General features: G+C 36.7%; 1 protein-coding gene across 1 annotated transcript in view; it reads right to left on the minus strand.

Annotated features, from left to right (window-relative positions):
• LOC108712382 (phosphatidylinositol phosphatase PTPRQ-like) overlaps positions 1 to 23,540 on the minus strand; it is a 197,893-nt gene that overhangs the window by 75,939 nt on the left and 98,414 nt on the right. The window contains exons 34-39 of the mRNA XM_041587767.1: positions 13,003 to 13,175; positions 10,580 to 10,733; positions 8,456 to 8,617; positions 8,187 to 8,366; positions 3,174 to 3,281; positions 2,751 to 3,032 (exon numbers count right to left, since the gene is read on the minus strand). Of these exons, the coding sequence (XP_041443701.1) occupies positions 2,751 to 3,032; positions 3,174 to 3,281; positions 8,187 to 8,366; positions 8,456 to 8,617; positions 10,580 to 10,733; positions 13,003 to 13,175 (1,059 nt within the window). The remainder of the gene's footprint in view (positions 1 to 2,750; positions 3,033 to 3,173; positions 3,282 to 8,186; positions 8,367 to 8,455; positions 8,618 to 10,579; positions 10,734 to 13,002; positions 13,176 to 23,540) is intronic.

The following is a 23,540-nucleotide window of genomic DNA, read 5'->3' on the forward strand; positions in this document are numbered from 1 at the left end:
TGGGTTGATTTGAAAACTTGAATTTTAAGAACGACTTTAAATTTGCCGTAGAAGGCTCCCATTGTCTTCTACATGAAATAATAAGCTTTTAGATGCTGATGTTTTACATTAAAGTTTTACAATTTTTTTGCACTTAATACATTTTGTACATACAAGCTTTTGAAAGCATAATTCACAGGAAAAATTCAAATTTGAATGTTGATAAATTGTCCTCTTATTGTCGGTATTTTTTCTGAACTAACAGCTTGGCAGCCCAGAAGCCTAGTGCTGTTTCTAGGGGCCTACTAGTGTTAATTTGTGGAGGAAACATTCTAAATGAAACCTCCTGTGTCTAGGATGATTCAATCACTTGCAGCCTGTATCCAGGAAGAATAAGTCTCTATTAGCCTGGGGTAGGCTTGTGTCACTGTCAGGCACCACAATTATTTAATATTTACCCTTTACTTGACAGTACAATAGCAATGAGGATGCACAGTAGCAATAATAAACAGACCTTAGATTGATAGCTCAGTTGAATTCAAGAAATAATAAATCATGGACCACAAATTGGGTTAGGACTATGGGTCACTATTGAATACCGTATTAATAATTAATTCCACCCTCAGCAATAACAATGTGAGGGAATTCCCTTACTGGATAGGTAAAGTCCCTCAAAACATGCCAAAGTTTACAGATATATGAAAATATTGATGCACCTGCTAATCAGTTATAGTCCCCCCTTCAGTGTCCCCTGTTATATGGAGGATATACCAGTTAATTACAGAGATGTCTTAAAGGAATAAAGTGTAATTCTAAACTCAAAGAAGAATAAAGTGTCACCTGTTTAATATTCTGAGTGTGTGTATTCTAATCATTGCTTGTATTACTAATGAGTTTAAGAAAGCACTGCAGCTACAGTTCAAGCATGCAGTTCAGTATTCTAAATTGTTGACTGGTGCCGAACAAAATCACAAAGGCTACTCAATTACTTCTACTAGTTGTGAACTAGATCTGTTGTTAAACAGTCCTCCTAACCATCCACTGCATTTTCCTTTTGAGATAATTCCAATTGGTATAGTCCATATTAAAGGCAACAAAACATAATGAAAGATTAACCTTATTACCTCTTACATAACACCGACTGTAAAATCTATGACGTTTGTAAAGTCCCTCAAGATATGCCAAAGTTTACAGATATATGAAAATATTGATGCACCAGCTATTCAGTTATAATCCTAAAAAAAATCTAGGACATTAATATTTTGATGTCATTAACATCCAAGGAGAACAAATTGGCAGTATTTCCAAACTATATCACACACATAATATACATGCCAGATTATTTTAGCTGCACACCGCATGGTTTCCTTATATCTCTTGCAGTATACAACATGTATTAGAACCGAATAACAACTATCAATTCAACTTATGTATCTTAGAATTAGCTGGGCAATTGCTTCTACTAGTTGTGAACAAGATCTGTTGTTAAACAGTCCTCCTAACCATCCACTGCATTTTCCTTTTAAGATAATTCCAATTGGTATAGTCCATATTAAAGGCAACAAAACATAATGAGACTAATCTAATTACCCCTTACATAACACAGACTGTAAAATCTATGACTTGTGTAGTCAAGTAGGTGATGTAGATGTTTAGCAAAAAGTATCCAGATACTTAAACTAAAATGGCATGCCCACAGGTAAAGCACCCACTCTTTTTTTCCAAACTCTCTGGAAGCAGTGCAGCACAAGAACTATTCGAGGACGATCAGAAAAAAGCAAACCTAACAGTATCATGTGCAATGCCATTGGTGTGAAAAAAATGCATTCTGGTGTGTTAAATGGAATTTCAGAATTCATTAGTCTTATGGTTTGCCAGATTTGCCAAATGGCAAAAGAACACTACCTGCCAGAAATCAAAAAGCCAACTGTAAATTTTAGTTGAAGTGGAATAATAGTGTGGGACGGTTGTCCATTTCTTGAGCTTGGACTCATGGTTCAATTGAAGGCTCAATTTAAGGTTACAGTGCACAACATTCTTATGTATGTAATATTATGCTACCTACTTTGTGGCAACAGTTTGGGAAAGCCTCCTTCCTGTTCCAGCATACTAATGCCCCAATGCACAAAGCGAGATGTGAACAGTATTGGTTTTGTGAAAAGAACGCAACTGCCCTGCACAAAAACCTGACCTGGCATTACCCCTGTACATTGAACTGGGATGCTAGTGGAAAACCTTCCAAGAAGAGTACAGGCTATTGGAGCAGCATGTGGAGGACTGACACCATAAAATAATAACCCTGGTTTGGGAATGATGTGTTGGATAAGCAATTGTGTGCATGCATAAAATGCAAAGTTTCCTACAGTTCTTATCACCTATCGCAACCAATCATCTATGAGCATTTGTCACCTGTTCAAAGCATTAGTCTTTTTGGTTTCTATGGTTTACTGCACTTGTGCAAACTTTATACCCCTTATTACATATGGAGGATAGTGTACAAACAAAATTTTGTCTATATCATCATCATTTTCATCATCATCATCATCATTTATTTATATAGCGCTGTCAAGATACGCAGTGCTTATATCCACATGCATGGATTGTTTCCAAATAAGTATGATACATAATTTGCACTTAACAATGACACCTTGTTAACACACTTTCAAAAAGCTTTTTCTATAGGAGTTTGTCAGAGCACAATACCTACAAAAAAAATTAAAGGACATGATGTCTGATGGGCATCTTTTAACCTTTGGTAAAAATAAGCTTACCAGTTTCTGAAGTCCTTACAGGCAGCACATCAGTTGTTTTATTTCCATGTCCAAATCTGGTATAAGATTGAACTGAAATATTATATAATGTATATGGATATAAATTAGTCAAAGATAAACTTGTCGATGTTGTATTTTGGGTAAAGAAGTCTGTAGAATTTGTGTAAATTACTTCATAGTGAGTAATAATTCCATTAGGTTCTAAAGGTGGAGACCATGCCAAAGTAATTGCAGTTGAATTGACACCTAATAAACGTAAGTTTTGGGGTGGAGATCCTGGCACTGTGAAAACATAAGAAAGTATATATTATATATATATATATGCAGATTTTGGACATACATCATGCCTAGTAATTTATATACCCTTCAGGGTCAACACCCTAAACTTAATTATTGTACTTAATCCAGTAATAATCCACCTACCATCTTCAAGAGTTTTGATAAAAATATCCATTTGTTCTGATGAAATACTTTCCCCTGCTGACGTAGAAGCAGTTATACGCATTTTGTATTCTGTGAATATTTTCAAATCTGGAAAAAAGAATGTTTATTTATAATTTGTCATTTATATATTTTAATAAGGTATAATGTATATGTTTATTTTATAATTTAAATATAATTTATTTATTAATTAATGTGTTTTCAATAAAGTTGGATGCAGGCAATAACCCTATGTTTACCTATCTCAAAGTAGCCTTTTGAGTGCACAAAAGGGTATTTATTTATATATAAATTTGTTTATTAAAATGTACTCTCACAGTCGTACACTTTTCCCCCTGCCCCACTGTAAGTACACACAGTACTTACAAATGCTGAGAGAATGTTATCTTGGTAGAAATTTCCCCTTATAAAGTACAGTAGGTGATGTAAGCACTGTTATGTGAAACAGTATCAGCATTCTGCTACTTTATACCTTTCATTTCCATAAATATTGTTTATTAGAATGGGGTGATCATAACCTTTTTGACTTTAATTTTAGTGGGTATTTAAATAAATAGTAAAAAGACTGAGAAAAATCAGACTCATCAGATGGGGGGTGGATAAAATTTCTGTTATATGCTACCAAAGTGAAAGGGATTAGAAGGGTTTATGGTTGATTGGAGACTAGGGATGTAGCGAACCGCCGATAATGTGTTCGCGAACACCGGCAAAAAATGCGAACAGTTCGCGAACAGTTCGCGAACTTCGAACATCCGAAAATCGTTCGATTCGAACGATCGAAGGATTTTAATCGTTCGATCGAACGATTTTCGTTCGAATCGAACGAAAATCGTTCGATTTTAGCGATCGAATGGTCGAACGATTTTGCCGCGAACGCCTATTGGCGAACGTCGCGCGACGTTCGCGAACTTGCGGCGGACGCGAACAGCCGATGTTCGCGCGAACAAGTTCGCCGCCGAACAGTCCGCGACATCCCTATTGGAGACAGTATCACATGTCATTACCATTGGCAGTGTTTTCCATCATCCAATAAAAGTAACATCTATAGTGAACAGTGAACAGCCCCATGTACTATTAGTCAGTATACTGGATCCTTTATCCAATAACAAGGGAAAAGCTACAACATTCCATTAAAAGAAATAACACTGAGATTAATTTTCCACTGCAATCCTTTAAAAATGAGGCAACCAAACTACATGGTCAATTTTCTAGCACTAGTCCCATGCTACAGCAAAAAGCACTGATGTCAAACAAACCACAGCTAAATAGCTACTCAGTTCAGTAAATGTATTATGATGTGCTCTTTAGACATACAATTGTGAGGAGATGAGTGTGTGCCCATTAGTACTAATAGTTCTTGCTATGTGTAAATAAACTCTGTAGACCTGTCTTTTTGTAAAAAACCTCTAATGTCTGCCTTAGGTATCTTCAATTCATATAACATTTCAATACAAATCTGCATGGGAATTTGATAAATGTGTCTACATTTATCTGAGGAATTTAAATGCATTCTGAACTTTTTTGGAGCCTTTCTTAATCCCTTGATGTTTTTTTCTGCACTTGATCCCAGGCATTTTTTTTTTTAAATGCAAACATTACCTTATCTTCAACCAGCAGAGGTCTAGTGGCAGTAACATCAGACATAAGAGCAATTATACTGCTATTAAAACATCTGTCCTTGTTTCACAGTTACTTGTTTCAGAAGATTCCCTGTAATCTTACTAAATCTTATATGTGCTCCTAAAGTAACCCTGCTGGGAGCAAATAATAATACACTGTATCAACATACACAAAAATGGGTGATTACAGGATGTAGCCTATTATAATTACTTTGAAATTGAAGTGGACCTTTGTATACCTTAGAGTGCTTATATATACAGAGTTAAACCACAGTATAAAATATACAGAGATACTGATCTGCGTGACTGTCGGTGAATTTCTCTAAGGACATGAGCAATATTTGTATAAAATAAGATATGCTTTTTTTTTTTAAATAGGACTAGAGAGGCAATCTTGATTTGTTAACAAAGATTAACATACCAAGGTTATAGGTTTATCTGCTTCAGTAATGGAAATAAAAAGAATGCAAGAAAACTATTTTGAGAGAAAACACAATATGTGAAAAACATTTCAATGAGGTGATCTTGATATTCCTTAACTTCAAAATGATTTTTATCTGATTCATTTTAAAAGTTTTGGAGCATTTTTAAGGATTATCAGATAATAAACCTGAAAGAATTGTGTAAGCGATATATAAGAGTCAATCAGCTGCAATCACTGCAATCCACTGGTATTATTGTGGTTGCCTGAAGTGCCGAGAATAGCAATTAAATGTGTTGTATAAATGGTGTACCTCCTGTGTTGTCCTAAATTGAACTGCTTATTTGCTTTAAACATGATGGAATAAAGACATACATTTTACTATATACTGTTTTGCAAATGTATAGATCAGCATTATTACAGGTTTTTGATATATTTTGGAAAGAGCCATGGTTTTGTATAGTGATGGGCGAATTTCTCCCATTTCGCTTTGCCGAAAAATTTGCGAATTTCCCGCAAAATTTGCGAATTTTCCGCAAAATTTGCGAAATGGCGAAAAATTCACGGAAAAAGTGTGAAATCTGAAAGTTTCAAGAAAAAATCAGGAAATTCGAACATTTTCACTACAAATCGTGCAAGTCTGACATTTTAACGAAAAAAATAGTGAAAACCAGACACTGTTATGAAAAATCGGAAACTGTTGCCCGCGTTCAAGCTGACGCTGGCATTAAAGTAAATTGGCATCCGAATAGTGTTGACGCACCGATTTTGACGCAAGCGTCTTTTCAGACGCGCGTCCAAAAAATTCTGACGCAGGAAATTCGTGAATCCAGTGAATAAATGCTACTACTTGTTCCACCATTGTATTTCTCATTTATAAGAGGGGGCATGGCATATAACTGTAAGGGGCAGATTTATCAATATGTTAGATTAAAGCTCACTGCAAAAAACTCACACACTTTGGGGCCGATTCACTAACTTCCAGTGAAGGATTCGAAGGTAAAAAACTTCGAATTTCGAAGGTTTCTTTGGGCTACTTCGACCATCGAATGGGCTACTTCGACCTTCGACTACGACTTCGAATCGAAGGATTCGTAGTAAAAATGGTTCGACTATTCGACCATTCGATAGTTGAAGTACTGTCTCTTTAAAAAAAACTTCGACCCCCTAGTTCGCCATCTAAAAGCTACCGAAGTCAATGTTAGCCTATGGGGAAGGTCCCCATAGGCTTGCCTAACTTTTTTTGATCGAAGGATATTTCTTCGATCATTGGATTAAAATCCTTCGAATCATTCGATTCAAAGGATTTTATCGTTGGATCGAAGGAATTATCCTTCGATCATTCGATCGAACTATCTGCGCTAAATCCATCGACTTCGATATTCGAAGTCGAAGGATTTTAATTCCTAGTCGAATATCGAGGGTTAATTAACCCTCGATATTCGACCCTTAGTGAATCGGCCCCTCTATATTCATTCCTAGGGGCTTTTTAGAAGTGTATTTATCAAATGGTGAACTCTAACTTTCACCCATGAATATACTCCTAAAAATCCCATAGGAATGAAGAGAAAGTAGGTGAGTTTTTTTCTAATCTCACCTTTTCATAAATCTGTCCCAATTTAGCTGAATTGCTGCAGTTTATCAAATATGTGACATTCTACTAAGTGCTGTATCTATTTAGACATAGTTTGGTAGTTTTACTGTTACACACATAAACCACTAAAGATGGGCCCTAAAAGTAACTTTTGGATATTTAATACAAGGCTTATAACCATGGTGGTACTTACTAAATTGTGGGCCACAGTTAAATAAATGAGAACATTTTATATTAAGGCTTATCGATTGAAAACTTATGAGCGAGATTCAGTTGGAGGAGAAATTCAATAGAATTTTCATGTGCTAAACAGTAAAAGTTTTTCTCACTGAATTACCTATCGCTCTTTGAATCTCACTTTCATGAGCGAGATTAAATTGGAGCAGAAAAAACTCTCATAGGTTTCAATAGAATTTTCATTTTGATAAAGTTTTTATCACTGAATTATCTCAGGCTCTTTGGGACAGTCTGGATGTCTTTGTTATTTAATTGGATGTGAAAAAGCAGTCTCAGTATTTGCAGTTTTATTCTTAATCCAATATTACATTTATATAGTTTTATATTTATTTATTTTAAAGATTACAAAGTTTTTCAGAAATTCTTAAAAGACTTCTTGAACTACAATCTTTCATGAAACAGGATGATTTATGTAGGCTCCTGCATAGTTTACACATTACTGCAAAAGGTCCTATAACAAATGGGGATAAAAATTAATAAATTAGTAGGAAGAAAAATACGGAAACTACTAGTTAATGATGAGTGCTAGGAAAATAAAGTCTGACAGATATTATAAAAGAAACAAACATGCCAAAGAACACTTACGCAGTAAAACTATTTTCGAACAATGATAAATACACCCCATCTTTTATGTGAACATGGGACTGTGACATTCAGGCATAACCACAGATTAAGCAGAGCCAGAGGATGAAGAGGGGCCAGAAGTGTAGCAGGCCGTAATTAATAAGCAATTCAATTTGTTTTGGTGGAATTGTCAACTTTGTTTTGGGGCCCTTAACTGAATTTGATGTGGGGCCTAGTAACATCTAGTTACACCACTGATGATACTAATTAATGTATTAATTCAGCACCCTGTGGCACAAAATAGATGCACCTCTCTAAGCACCATTGATAAATGAGCACACGTGTCAGAAAACAATAATAAATAAATGTTCAACTCAAATATGATAAATGTAGATTGATTGCTTCTGGCAACAAATGAGTGCACTCATCTTCTTTAGCCTATGAATAACAAGCCAGTCAGCAATGTCTGAATACACTCTCTCCTATATAGTGTTTGAGCAACAAAATAGTCATTGCAATTAAGTTAGAAATAAAATGAACGAAGAATGTTGTTGTAGTACCTGTAATAAGGATTTCCTTATCCGTAGTTGTTTTCGCCAAAGCTTTGGTTGAATTCACTTCCATTACATAAACAGTATAATTGGTGATCATTCCGTTTGGTTTCAATGGAGGATCCCAAGAGAGCTTTACAGTTGTTGAATTAATATTCTCATACATAATGTTCTCCACTGAGCTGGGAACTTATAGGAAATAGAGAGGTCAGTGTAAAATACATTATTAGCATTGTTACAATCAGGATATAACAAATATCCTTTTATTATACAATTACCTTGTTCACCCGTCCTCACCACCTTATGAGCCGGGGGGCCCTCACCAACAGTGGTAAAAGCAGTAACACTAATTAAATATTCAGTGTAGGGAGTAAGCGTCTCAATAATGTGAAATAATGGTTCATCATCAATGTCAATGCCATCAAGTTTAGTCTCAATAACTGCAATAAATAATAGAAAGCATTTTGTAAATATGTTTTCATTGAGCCAGTGGGATAACGATAACAGGGCTCCTATATCATGCATAGAGAAAGGAGTATATTACAACTACATCAATTCTTAATCTCTCAGTCGTCATCCTGTTTTGGATAGATCTCCTGGTCCAATGTGTTTGTAGGCAACCAATTGGTGATTATTGCTCAAAATGAATGTGCAGAGCTGCACATGTTGCTGATTCTATATTAATAAATGATGCTGATGGTGAGTTACTGCCTAGGAGCAAATTAGTTATACCTAATCACAGAGAGGTGACCCGAGTAGTTGATAAGAGTTCCATTTTAAAGATGAGATTAAGACACAATCGGGGGAATGTAATAAAAGTCGGTAACGGAAAAACTATAAAGTTATGCCTTTGCGCAAACAAAGTTTGCTTTGCAAGAATTTAATATAGCTTTTGCGAACACGTAAACTGTTTAGCGACCACTTCCGACAGTGGAAGACCGTTTGCAAATTGTATAGTTTGCGCCAATGCGCAGTCAATGTAATTAAACTTTTTACTGAAAAAGTCGTGATGTTTGCTCCAAAAGATTATGACACCTTGAAGCACTTCTTAAGCCTGCACAAATACAATTCGCAATGCGCAATTACAATTCGCAATGCAATAACAGTTGAAGGAACAATATTACATTGCGAGATGTGGATTTTTATTCTTATTGGTGCGAATTGTTTTGCTCTTTGTGACTTTTATTACATTCCCCCGAATAACTGTGACCATATAAAAACAAAATAACCTAGTTTGAGTGTTTTTAAGGCAGCAGCAATTATTATAATACAGTAGAACCCCCATGTTATGTTTTTCAGGGGACCAGAAAAAAATGATGTAAAATCCAGGAAAATGTAAAATGAGGGAAATGTATTATGCATAATATATAGGTGGGACCACAAAACAACAACGTAAAATGAGGGAAAACTTACAATCAGGGGATGTAAAATTGGGCTTCTACTGTTTTATTAAGGTAATATTGCCATCACAAAATGATCTTCCTTTTGTTATATTTCCATTTAATAATTTACACAAGCTTAAATAGCATTGTGGATTTTCTATCACATTAAATATTTAGATTTCATATATCAATACTGTATACAGATTCAGCATTCTGATTACTGCCTCATCCAAGTGTTCTTTTTCTTTTTTTTAAGACTACAAAAAAAAGAGAAATTCTCCTGCCTTGTGTAGGTCATGATTATACATGCTAAATGCAACACTCAATTGTGTGATGAGTTTAAAGCATCTGTTTTTAAACTTGACAACAAAGGTATCATGTTAAGCAAGATACATGTTTAGAAAAACAGAAAGGTTTATTGAGAAACTTTAAAGATGTGCAGACAGGGATATACCAAGTGTCTTTTTTCAGAAAATGTGTACTGTTGCAATATTATTTTAAACATATATCTGTCAAATAAGCCCTGTGTGGGTACTCATAAAGTAGGATCTCCCTGGAAGAAGCATTTGTTTTTATTGACTTGAGAGGGTATGCCATTGTAATTATGGCATCTACATGTCAAAAGGGTCACCTACACCTGTCGCCCACCACACACGCTGGCCTTGTAATACAATGACTCCAATAATGACATTTCAGTAGTTGTTAGCATGAGGTTTTAGTGTTGCAGAGTCCTTTAGGTTAAAGTAGGTGATATGTTAATCCTTCCTAATCACACCTGCTCTGGCAACTGTAATAACTGATTGTCCATGCAGTGTGCTAGGAAACGAATGGGGTGCTAGGTTTTAAGAGAAGGAGAGGTCAAGAGGGAGGTCCTTCTTGTGTGGCATTACCATCTGTTCTATAAAGCTTCCTAGCAAATGGAAAGAGGAGAAAAATAAGATACTGCATATGTATGGTTAAAGTAAAAAGAACAATGGGCATTTTCTCAGCACTTTCAAAAACGTTACAAAATTGAATTACCTGAGTTATCATTTGTATTTGTATGAAATATCACTGAAGACATCGACTGTGTTGTGGTAGAAAACTCTGCTGAACCTTCATAAACTCCATTTAAAGCTTCTTTGACAGAAAGAGGAGTTTGAGAGATATAACTTGTGGGATTGGTCAAATTGTACTGCAACAAGACAAATACCCAGTTAGGATATATTACGGTAAGCCAACAGCATAACAGCTAGTTAGAATGACTTGTTTAAGTCATAAGAAAAAAGGCTAACACCTTTAATTATGACTAAACACGCACTTGGTTCTACAATGGCAAAACAACATGAGAAACCAAACAGGCATACTATATGACAGGGAACTTGTACAATTTGAATATAAATGTTAGTTTTAGGGGCAGATTTATCAAGGGTCGAAATTAGAAATTCAAATTCTAAATTCAAATTTTCTATTTTTTTTATGATCAAAACTGTCAAAGTCGACTATGGAGTTATTCAAATTTGTTTACAGTTATTAAAAAAAATTCTAATTCAATTTTTGAGATCAATCATATTCTGTCCCTTTAAGAAACCTGGCAAATAACTGTTTAAGTCAATGGGAGAGGTCCAGGAATCCATTTTAAATTGTTTGAAGCCTTCCTGACATTTTTTTTTTCCGAATTTTTGGGTCAATTAAATTTATCTGAATTTTTTAAATAAAATTTGATTGGTCGAATTTATGGGATTTTAGGGGAATTTTTTAAAAAACTCACATGAATTCTAAATTCAACCTTTGATAAATGTGCCTTCCCATGTAGAGCATAATGACAGTGTCTAATGCTTTTTGGTGTTTTGTAGATAAATGGATAGGTTTTCTTCACAACCAGTGGCAGTGATAATGCTAATTTAACAATTGTCAAGCTTGAAAAACAAAATCCTGTTTCAAAATCACCAAAAACAAAAATGCTCAAATACTGATAACTTTTTCCCTGAGTGTGTTTGTCAAAAGGGGTCTTAATATATATAATATATTGTCTACATGCCAACTGGTACAATATACACAGTATATGCTGTTTTCCACAATTAGAGATACATGCAAACCCCCCTCCATTTTCAGTATTAACTATAACTTGGCATGCCTGTTCAAAAAGCTCTGTACTAAATACAGGAATGGAATGTATTAACCAAAATGCTTGGGACATTTTAACCAAAATAAGGGATTTTCAGTAATTTGGAACCCTGTGCTACTTAAAAATTCAGGTTGTATTGCAATTAGTATGGATTTATGCTAATGCAGTACAACATAAAGTACAATGTAGTGGTTTATAATTAAAGAGAAAAAGCAAATAAGTAGTAAAAGTAACAATAATTCATCCCATACCTGTGCCAACCTGAAGTTTGCATTAGTACCCAGGAATGCTTGGTACAAAGCTTGTGTTCATCTAATGCACAAATAAAGCCCCTACTGCCAATTTAACCAACATATTTTGGAAGTTTTATTGTGAAAATTAATTTAAAAAAACAGAGCTTTAAGACAAACATAGCAGATGATTTGCTAATAATTTGATGATCATGTTTAAACCATATATAACATGTTTTAAATCTTTGTACAATATGTGATTCCTTTCTCAGACTAAATAGTAAAACAATTAGTAGCCCTACAATAGACACTAATAAGCCATTGCTTATTTAATGACCACTCTTTATGTTTGTTACCCAAAAAGACAAAAACGTAGCAGATACCCTTTAATTGGAGAGTATGGCAGAAAGTGTTTGTAGGCATAGAGGTGCATACTGTGGGAATAAAAGGGATTAAAGGAAACTCTCTGCAAACCAGCACCCACTTAGGTTAGTTAAAACACTCACAAACGCCCCCCAACACAGCTGTGGGAGCATAAATTACTATACACCATGCAACTCCAATGGGTACTAGCACTACACGACAAGGAATCCAAAGGTTCCCGCTTCTTTGGCACAAATATCTAGACACACTGAAGGGACAAAAACATCATAAGCTACTAGCACCCTTCTGATACACTAAATAGTGGGCAGAAGCCTCGTTCAGGGGCTTCCAATGCTCAAACCCCATGCAATGTGATCCACCCTGAGAAGACTACGAGAGACACGGAAAAGGACCACATCCTCCACCCTTCCCCCCTTTTTCCTTTCTTTCCCCCCCCCACTCTCTTCCTTCTTTGTTTGTAAATTGTTACTCTCATGCCAAATGTATGATACCGTGCAGCTCTGACTCAAAAAGTGGTAATGCGACAAGTGACTACCACTGCATATCGAGTATAAACACCTACAACGCAAATGCGTTCATAAGGTAGAAACAAATATATGAGCCACGGCCCTTGATATGTAACCTCTGTTATATTAATGTATTTTATTTTATTTATTTTTTTAAGTGATGATCAATTATTCTCTGTACTAAGCAAACACAATTTTCAAAGCTAAAAAAAGTACCTGTTTTTTTCCTTTCAGGATAACATTTTCAATGACCACTCCTGAATTGTTTATTGAAGTCTTAACTCTGTATTGGGTGATGTTGCCATTTGGTTGCTGAGGTTTTTTCCACCATACTTTTATAGAATTGTTTTCAATCTCTGTTGCGTTTAAATCAGAAACTGTACTAGGTACTAAAAATATAAAAAGGAAAATAGACACATATGAGCTTAAACTGTCATTTAGCATTACTATTGCAGTTTTCCTACATACTGGGATATGGCAATTTAATATAGAGCATTTTTTTCTTAAAGGGTTACTATCATTATGTATTAGTCTACATTTGTATCTAAAACCTATGCTAATATTAAACGTTGTGTTTTCTCCACTGGCCAAGAAAACACACTATACAATACAGGCAAATATTAGTTCTGTCCAACTTTTTTATAGAACAACTTAAAAACAGAAAATGTTTGTGCTTGGTAACCAAAGACCATAAAATGTTAATAAGGATTAAAAAGGTTAATAAATGATGATAGTACTCCTTTTATTAAGGCAAGTGCATTTAAAGGGCCAGTTGCACTTTAATTAAATGCATTTTTTTAACTGGCAGGCAAAGCATGTCATGTCCTGAAACCCACTTCCTGTCTTTCAGGGCTTCAGTAAAAAAACTCCCATCATAACACTATCACATTTAGTAAAGGCATTCTGTGTTACTGTCCCATTAAATGTGTATTATCTTTAAACATAATTTTGCTGATGAAATATATAATTCACTTAATTAACGAACCACACAAATTCAGAGGGTTTGCTTATTAAATAACACAAAATACTGCATATCAGCACTGCATGTTGGCTATAAGAGCATTGGTAATTTGCAACATTTTTTTTTCTCAGTTGCTGGGTCATGATTTTAGTTCGGCAGTAATTTACTTTTGTACAATTTGGTGAGCCAGTGATGTGGAGAAAAGCTTATGCAATGTTGAGCACTAACTATAGTAGAAATGTTTGCCAAAACACAAAACTTTGTGCATTTTGTTTGGGGAGGTTACGGATAGAAGGCTTTTCACTGAAGAACTTATAATTACATATGAATATATACAAGTTGTTATTTTTGGGGGACATTAAGGCTCTTGAAACTTGAATAGTTCTCTGTCTATGAAATTAACAATTAGTATTCATGGAATGAACTTCACAGCCAGTTTTCACTGTTGGGGGCACATTTACTTAGCACGAGTGAAGGATTAGAATGAAAAATACTTCGAATTTCGAAGTATTTTTTTGGCAAATTTGACCATCAAATTAGCTACTTCGACCTTCGACTACGACTTTGAATCGAACGATTCAATCTAAAAATCGTTAGACTATTCGACCATTCAATAGTCGAAGTACTGTCTCTTTAAAAAAAACTTCGACCACCTACTTCGCCAACTAAAACCTACCGAGCACCAATGTTAGCCTATGGGGAAGGACCCCATAGGCTTTCCTATCAATTTTTCGAAAAATACTTCGAATTTCGAAGTATTTTTTTGGCTAATTTGACCATCGAATTAGCTACTTCGACCTTCGACTACGACTTTGAATCGAATGATTCAATCTAAAAATCGTTAGACTATTCGACCATTCAATAGTCAAAGTACTGTCTCATTAAAAAAAACTTCGACCACCTACTTCGCCAACTAAAACCTACCGAGCACCAATGTTAGCCTATGGGGAATGACCCCATAGGCTTTCCTATCAATTTCGATATTCGAAGTCGAAGGATATTACATCGAGGGTCGAATATTGAGGGTTAATTAACCCTCTATATTTGAACCTTAGTAAATGTGCCCCTTAGTGTGTCCACTACAGAGTAGGACAGAACAATGTGCAGAGCAGGAGTCGATCTGTGTCTCCCATATAAGGTGCATTAATATAAGAATGAGTAATTGGAATGTATAGATATACAATGTATAAATAATACCTACCATTAACATTGGTGCTGAAAAAAGTTCAATATTAATAGCATGCATGCATTTTATATGGAAAAATTCAAATTGTTGTTAAAGGGAATGACATAAAACTTGAATATATTTTATAACCCAAGGATATAACTGAAGTACTGTCTATTGCCTATGACTACTTTCAGCCAATCCATGTTTAGACAGTAGCAGAAATGTACAAATCACAAAGTTTTGAAGTGTTTCACAAGTAGGATACATTCCCTTTAAGAATCATTGTGCCAAGTTTAGTCTTAAATGTATATAAATAAATCATTTCTTAATGTTTTGAAAAAGTCATTTTTAAAGATGTTTTAAGTAATCATAATTATATGAGTTTATGTTTGCAGCTTAAATGTAATCAGAAGAATTTGGGTGAAATGCAGGGGAAAAGATAACAAAAGTTTCTTATCTCATGTACAAAACAAGTGCAAAGTGAAAGGTGCAAATGGTAAATTGTAACAAAGTAGTATAAAATACAAAGTCACTTGGAACAAACCTGGAAGTAATACCACCTGAAAGCTGATATTACTTCCATGGCCCCCATGCGTCTTTGAACCCTATACTTTGTACCTTGCACTTTATTCAGAGTAAACAGAACTGGCAATTTGGAACAAGATGCACTTACTTTTGTAAAAAATAAATTTTGCACACACTTTTGCACTGTACATTGTAAAGTAAATAAAAGTGTACACATTGTAATCTCCTACTTGTCTTGAGTTTTAGATAAATGTTAACCCGCCCTTTAATCCCTCCATCTCAAATTTGTTATAAAAATATTTGAGGTTACCGTAGCAACTATTATAGTATGTATACTAGCGGAGGTTAGTGAATTTGCCCCATATTTACCGATTGATAAATACTCTTTTAAAAATCCCATAGAAATTAATAAAGAGTGGCGGAATTTCACTCTAGTGGACTGTGGTGATCTCTAACTTCACTCTTTGATAAATATGCCCCATAGTATTAGGCTAATGGCCCACAAGGCGATACCACCATGGTCTGTAGAGGCTAAAGTGTGTTCATGGGGCAATGGGGTAGACAGCAGCTGTATTTTTACACCCAGTGGATAAAAAACTGTGGGTTTGATTTACTACAATAGATGATAATTTGCACCAGTACAGATTCCCATAGCATACAATGTTTTTATTTATAAAATGGTAGCAGTAGACTGGTCAAAACTAACTGCAGATTATTTACTGTGCAGTTGATACTGTATGTCATTGTCCTAACTATACAGAACAATTTGTTCTGAAATACTGTTGGTTTATGTAGTTCAAGATCTAAGCTCTTGATGGCAGAAAATCTGAAGTTTTATGTGAGCTGTAGAATGAAAATATATCTGTGCAATCATGTTGGTGTTTGAGTGCATGGTATGTTCAGTATCATGAATAAATTGCAAAGATGATATAACAAGTAAGACCTTGTTGGCACAATTAAAACTTTTTGACTATGAGAACAAACACAAAAGGAAAAAACAATATGAGAAACGTTATAACTCCTGTTTACAGGCACTCTACATTCAAGTTAAAAAGCAAAATTACAAACCAGCAGCAAAGATGGAGACTTTCATCCCAAGGTGACAAAAATGACACAAAGTCGTCCCTTAAGAGGAAACAGGATTTTACCCCTCTGCACCAGTTGCTGGCACCTATGGGGTTAATCCTCTGCAAACGCAAGGAGTTTTATATTGAGAAATGAGTGTTTCAGATTCCCTTGGGTGTTTTCAGAATTCAGATTTCATAGTATCTGACTTTGCTACACTGTATCACTAGAAATGTCAATGTAATTACCATCAGAGGCTGAGGTAGCAGAACGCCTAGATCTCTTCATGATACCTGTTGTGGGCATAGGAAATATACAGAAAAAATGGGCTTTGCAGTTTGACAATAATACAAACTCAAGCTAAACAGTTACCTTAGGAAGAGCAAAATGTATACTGTTATTATGCTGCCACCATGTGGAAAATGTATACCTCAGTACGAAAAGCAAAAGACAACGTTTTAGGAGGTAAGGAGAGCAGAGAGAACAACCTGACTAGCTGAAAATGTAAATACAGGTATGGGGCCTGTTATCCAGAATGCTCGGGACCGGGGTTTTCTGGATAATGGATCTTTCCGTAATTTGGGTCTTCAAGTCTTAAGTCTAGAATTCATTTAAACATTAAATAAACCCAATAGGCTGGTTTTGCTTCCAATAAGGATTACTTATATCTTAGTTGGGATCAAGTACAAGCTACTGTTTTATTATTACAGAGAAAAAGGAAATCATTTTTAAAAATTTGGATTATTTGGATAAAACGGAGTCTACGGGATACAGCCATTCCGTAATTCGGAGCTTTCTGGATATTGGGTTTCCGGATAAGGGATCCTATACCTGTACTTTAAATGAAAATATAAATAAATTCAAGAAATGAGCACTCATGAATATAATTTACTTTATATTACTAATAAATCATCTCATCACAACAAGAAGAATTTTGTTTGCAATCTTATCACGTGGACCCATGTTCCATACTGTGTTCTCTATTTTTCTTCATGCATTAGAAAACATGTGTAACTTGCAACATCCTCTGTTTTGTAAACTTGCACTATTGCCATGCTTTTTTCCCCACAATGCAGTATTTTTTCCAGAATTCTAGTGACATTGTGGACATGCAGGGTGATTTGCTGGGAGCAACCACGCCACATCTACCTGACATCTGTGCCCAATTCTTTAGGTGCAACTGTGCACTGGGATAGACGCAGGGTGCTGAGGGAACCCTGGAGCTACTGCCTGGTTAGGGGTGACCGTTCTGCCATGAGGTAAGGTGAGAATTTTGAGAAATATGTGGATGCTGTTTTATTTTAGTTTTTGTTCTGGAAAAATGGAGATTATGTTCAAAAAACTCTTTACACAGATTTTTGCAAAGTAAATACTGAAGTGTATATGAAGTGTTACTACAGCACTAGGGTTTCAGCATATAACATGTCCCAGCTTGTCCTGAATGGCCTTTTGGTCACTTGCACAAACACAGCAGGCACCTTCACTGGCTGGGTGGTCCGTCAAAAGTTTGTTAACCACCGACTTTGCCAAGTGCTAATATAGTCAATTTGCTTTGCCTAGATCTAGGTTACACTTGAGAGTGAAGCAGCACTATGCTAGGAATATTTTACCCTGCAAAGGTTTGCTGATATCTCACCTCTTCATATAACCCAGTACCTGGATAACAACTTGACCACCTTTCCTATGCCACCAACGTATCTGTCACACACACACACTAATTAATGGTATACACATTATAACTACACACATCAAGAAAGGTCTCCACCAGAGCCGCCATTAGAAATCACGGACCCGTACAACAAAATGTTTGGGGCCCCTTAGGCCCACCCCAAATCCTTCCCACCCCACAGTTAAAAGACCACACAGACATCAGCGCTAAAAATGGTAAAAAAAAAAACACACACAAGTTATAAAAAGCCATTGATGGTTAGGGCCCCTAAAGTTAAAAAAAAAAAACTGTGGCTCCAGGGCCCCCCATAAACATTTTTTAAAATCATTGGTGGTCAGGGCCCCCATAAGTTAAAACAAACATTGGGGCCTCAGAGAATATTTAAAAAAAAAACATTGGTGGCAGGGGCCTGTAGAGTATAACAATAATACATTGGTTGCTAGGGCTTTGAAAAAATGAAACAAAACATTGGTGTTCAGTAGTACTTGTACTCGTGGCTTCAGGACTTCAAGTTTTGCTCTTTTCGTGACTTCAGATCTTTTCACAGCTTTGGGACTTCAAGTTTCGGCTCTTTTTGTGACTTCTGCAGTTCGGGACTCCAGCTTTTCCGTGAATCAGGACTTTCGAAGGGGCAGCATGGCTTCGGCGCTGCCGGGGGGGGCCCGGCTATTTCAAAAACTGCAGCATCACTGGGCCCCCTTTAGGCCTGGGCCAGGTACACTTGTACCTCCTGTGCCCCCCTTAATGGCAGCCCTGACCACCACACAAGTCAATCCCACTTTATTTCTCATTTCCCTGTGAGCTCTTGTTTTATGAGCAGGGCCCTCACCTTATTGTCTCCTAAAACTTTGCAATTGTGATAGCATGAATCTGCTTCATTCAGATGTTATTGTTTGTATGTGTCAAGTATTGTGTCTAAGCTCTACACCAGGGGTGTCCAAACTTTTTACAACGAGGGCATGATTTGGTGAGGTGAAAATGTGTGGGGGCCGACCATTCAGCCTGACTTGCTGGATCCCAGGCAAAATGAAATGTGAAGCCACTACAATTTATGGTATCTCTCTGTACAGACTATGAGCAAACTTAGGGGACCGTTCCTGCTGAATTGTGCTTAGTACAGGATATACCTATGCTGCCATAGTTTTATGGGATCTCTCTGTACAGACTATGAGTAAACTTAGGGTCTGTGCTTAGTACAGGGAATACCTATGCTGCCATAGTTTTAGCCATTTCTAGATTAAAGAGAAAACTGTAAACTGATTAAAGAGCAAAACTGTAATAACACATCAAAACCACAGAAATGTGTTCAAACTTTCCTAACCTGCCAAATCTTTTGTCCTCTTTCTATTTCCAAAATGTTGGTATGTAGCAGGCACAGTAGGGCAAGATGGTGACAGTAGGGAAAGCTGAAGACAGTATGGCAAGATGGGCTCCATAGGGAAATACAGCAACAGTAACCCCTATATTATTGTTTTTTAACGCATCGCTCTTTAACTGTTGTGCATTGAGTCCCACAAGGGTCGCATCGGCCAAAAGTGTTGTCAGCTATTAACCTCGAAGACTGGAAAATCCCCTTGGATGAGGAGAAGATCTAAGGCCTAATGTGGTCCTCACCCAATTTTCTAGCCTTCCTGATTTTCCATTGGATATTTGTGGGGGCAACCACCCTTTAGGTCCCATAAAAATGAGCCTAGTTGGAAGGGGAGGGAGCAGATTGGACAGCCTTCTCACTTCACTTTACCTCAGAAGTGCGCAGGGGCCCGGAACCCGGAAGATGCGGGGGGCAGGTGATGTTTCTCTCCATCCTGGGCCAGGCGCCCAGCCCCCTTGAGCTAGGCGAGCCCTGATTGGTGGCAGTCTGGGAGTGGAGGATAGCACGTCTTCCATCCATTGGACTGGGCCCCTAAAACCAGACAGGCCCTAGGCAAGTGCCTAGGGGGCGCCTTATCAGTAATCCGGCCCTGGCTCCGGGCTAATTAAAAATGGAACGTGGGCCGCAGTTGGCCCGCCGGCTGTAGTTTGGACACCCCTGTGCCGTATGCTACTTCGCTACCTTTCGCTTCCCTGAGGGCAACTTCAGATTTTAGTGAATTAGTGGCGCCCTATTGAAACTTTGCCTGGCGAAGTGCGGCGAAGTGCGGCAAAGGCATTTTGGAATTTAGTGAATTTGCCCATATGGGTGTCTTTTTCTCAGTGAAACCTGGCAAAAAATTTTGCTCTTCACTAATTATTATAACATTCTGGCATTTCAAATGAATTATAAAAATGGTATTGTGGATTTTTCCCCAAGTAATACTTTGCTCTGATAAATGGGAGGAGCAGTCTGAGACATAGGGGTTATTTACTAAACTCCGAATGCAAAAATCACGAAAATTTGTGATTTGTTTTTTTATAAAGTCTCACTTTTAAAAAATCACGGATTTTTTTACGGAATTTATTAAACCCCCAAGGATGGAAAAGTCAGAATTTAAAAAATCCGGCATCTCAGACCTGCCAAAGTTGCATATAAGTCCATGGGAGAAGTTCCAATAATATTTTTGATGTACGCTGGGTTTCGTGTAATACCCCGGAGTTTTATGGCAAACAGCATTTCAAGTGATAAATCCAAAAATAAAATTGTGAAAATCAAAGGAAAAATACGAAAAAATCTGATTTTTTTTTCCGCAAAGCAAATTTTCGGGAAAATTGAATAATAAATAAGCGTAAAAAAATCAGAGCGGATTTGATGAGAGTTTGTAGCAGAAAATACTGAGATAGATTCGGACTTTGATAAATAACCCTCCTGGTATAAATCCTATTTACAGACACTCTACATACAAGGTCAACAGCAACTTTTCAAAGCAACAAAAGGTGCGACCCTTTCATCCCAAGGTGGCAAACATGACACAGGGTCATCCCTTAAGAGGAAACAGAATTTAACCCTCTTTGTTCCAGGCAAATCCTGGAGGAGGGTATATGTTGTAGATAAATGAGTGTATTTTGGATTTCCCTGGATTTTTTTCAGAATTTATATTTCTAGTTTTCTGATTCCCCTCCCACTCTGTGGAATAACTAAATAAATAGATTAAAACAATAATGACATAAATAGGAATGGCACAGGAAAGAGGATAGGAAAAGATATTGAGATAATATGTATGATGGGTTATGAACAAAAAAGTTGCTGACTGTTTGTATTTACTGACATGCATGAATTAGTTATAAAAGGACATGTGAAAGTTTAGCACTGGTAATTTGTCCATACATAAACAAAAGGGAACATAAACTATTCAATAAGTATCGGGAAGCATGTTATACTGCTTTATGCTGCCACCAAGTGGAGAAAAGATAAAAAGGGCACTGAAAACAAGATTACAAAAACAAATCCAAGTACTGAATATAAAGACTTTACTACAGAAGGCTTTGTAGAATACATGGTACTCTGGTTATATAGTACAGTGACTATACCTGTTTTATCAAATTAAACAAAGGAAAAATCAAACAAGGGTGTGACTGCAGTGCTTGCTATACAAATTAAAATATATTAGACAGTAATTTGTATACAACCTAAACGATTTTAACTGTGTACAAACTGGTTTAAGAACGATTTAAGCATTGGAGTTATAGCACATTAATATAGTAGCAATATATAACATATATAATATAAGGTGGCTGTACAGATTCTCACCGAATGAGATTTTCCTCCATAGATGTAATGATAAACGAGTACAGGAGCAAAGTAAACACATAGGGGCAGATTTACTAAAGGACGAATTGTTGCCAGCGACCGTTTCGCACACTTCGCCATGCGCAAATTTGTTACCACTACGCTAATTCACTAAAATGCGAAGTTCTGGGCGCCGAACCCTGTTGACTTTTCACTTGCGATACTTCTTCAGTGCTGCGAGCATTTCATAGCAAAGATTCGCTAGCGTTCGTTTATGCCTAGCGAAAAATCGCTAGTGATCTTACGCTTAGGTCAATTTGAATAGGGTGGGTACATTAAAGTTGTATGGACGTCTTTATTAGAGATGGTGGTGCAAATGCTTGAAGTGGCCACTTTTTATTGCAAATGTCCAAGGAACCTTAATAAAGACAAAATAGATCATATAAAGCCCTAGACATGAGCCCACTGTAAAAAATGTTTCATGGCCCTCAAATGACAGTGGAAACATTTTAACCCAAAACTTTTGCAGACAATTCCGCTTAAAAAAAGGAAAAGTCACCAGCGTTTTTTCCAACTGTAATGCATTTTTCGGCAGACAGGATATGATGTAATTGACATAATTAGCAGTTCACCTGGTCTGAGGTGGCGAAGTCAACTCTGGCGAAAGAGGTAACGTTCAGTAAAATCCCCACATCAGTGAATTTGTGGAGCAACGACCATTCGCCTGAGCGAAAAGTCGTCTGATGATAAAGTGCGAACGAATGCTAGCGACGGTCTCATTCTCTACAAATTGTCATCTGCGCCTTTTAGTGAATTGGCGATGTCCCTGCGGATGTGATTTCTGGAGACAAGTCGTTAGCGCTAGCCACTTTGCTCTTTAGTAAATCTGCTCTGTTGCCCTTTAGCCGCTATTAAGTACTATGGTGCAACACTACACAAAGTATAGAACTATGTAAAATTGCAAGCAAAATATAATCATTTATTTTCTGTTTAGGGTAAGGCCACACGAGGAGATTTTGTCGCCTGGCGACTAATCGCCTCGTCTTTTGATCGACTATCACACCAAACTGTCTCAGCATTTTTCCCCATAGGCTAGAATGAAAAGTCGCCTGCGCTAATGCATACGCGGTGATGAGTTTTCTATAGTCGCCCGAAGTTGCCTCACTGAGGCATTGATGTGTATTGAAAACACATTGCCGCTTGTGCATTAGCGCAGGCGACTTTTAATTCTAGCCTATGGGGAAAAGCGCTGAGGCCGTTTGCTCAAAAGACGAGGCGATTAGTCGCAAGGCGACAAAATCTCCCCGAATCTCCTTGTGTGGACTAGCCCTTAAAAAACACCAGATTTGTTGTCAGCGTTTTCGTTTGGATTTCCTTGTAAGAAAATAGAAAATTACTATTTGGAAATAAATGAGTATATCCTGGTCTGCTTTCTGTGAGTAACAGGGCTGCCTAGATGGTATTTTGATATAATGCTATGCCTGTATATGGTACAAGAATAAAACTATACAATACGGACTGGCTAATGTTACACAGTTATATAGTTAATTTTACTTCAAAAAATGGCTAATGTCTATCAAGTTAAACCTGTGTGGGTGATCCCCAGCATCACCCTAATGTTATGTGCTGATCTTTCAGTTTCCTTTGCAAAGACACTGTGGAGAGCAGGGGAAAGGATGGGTTATCTTTGCTGAAACAAGTAACAGGAAAAATACAGACCACT

Source organism: Xenopus laevis, chromosome 3S, assembly GCF_017654675.1.
Source record: "Xenopus laevis strain J_2021 chromosome 3S, Xenopus_laevis_v10.1, whole genome shotgun sequence".
In the NCBI taxonomy this organism is placed as follows: domain Eukaryota; kingdom Metazoa; phylum Chordata; class Amphibia; order Anura; family Pipidae; genus Xenopus; species Xenopus laevis.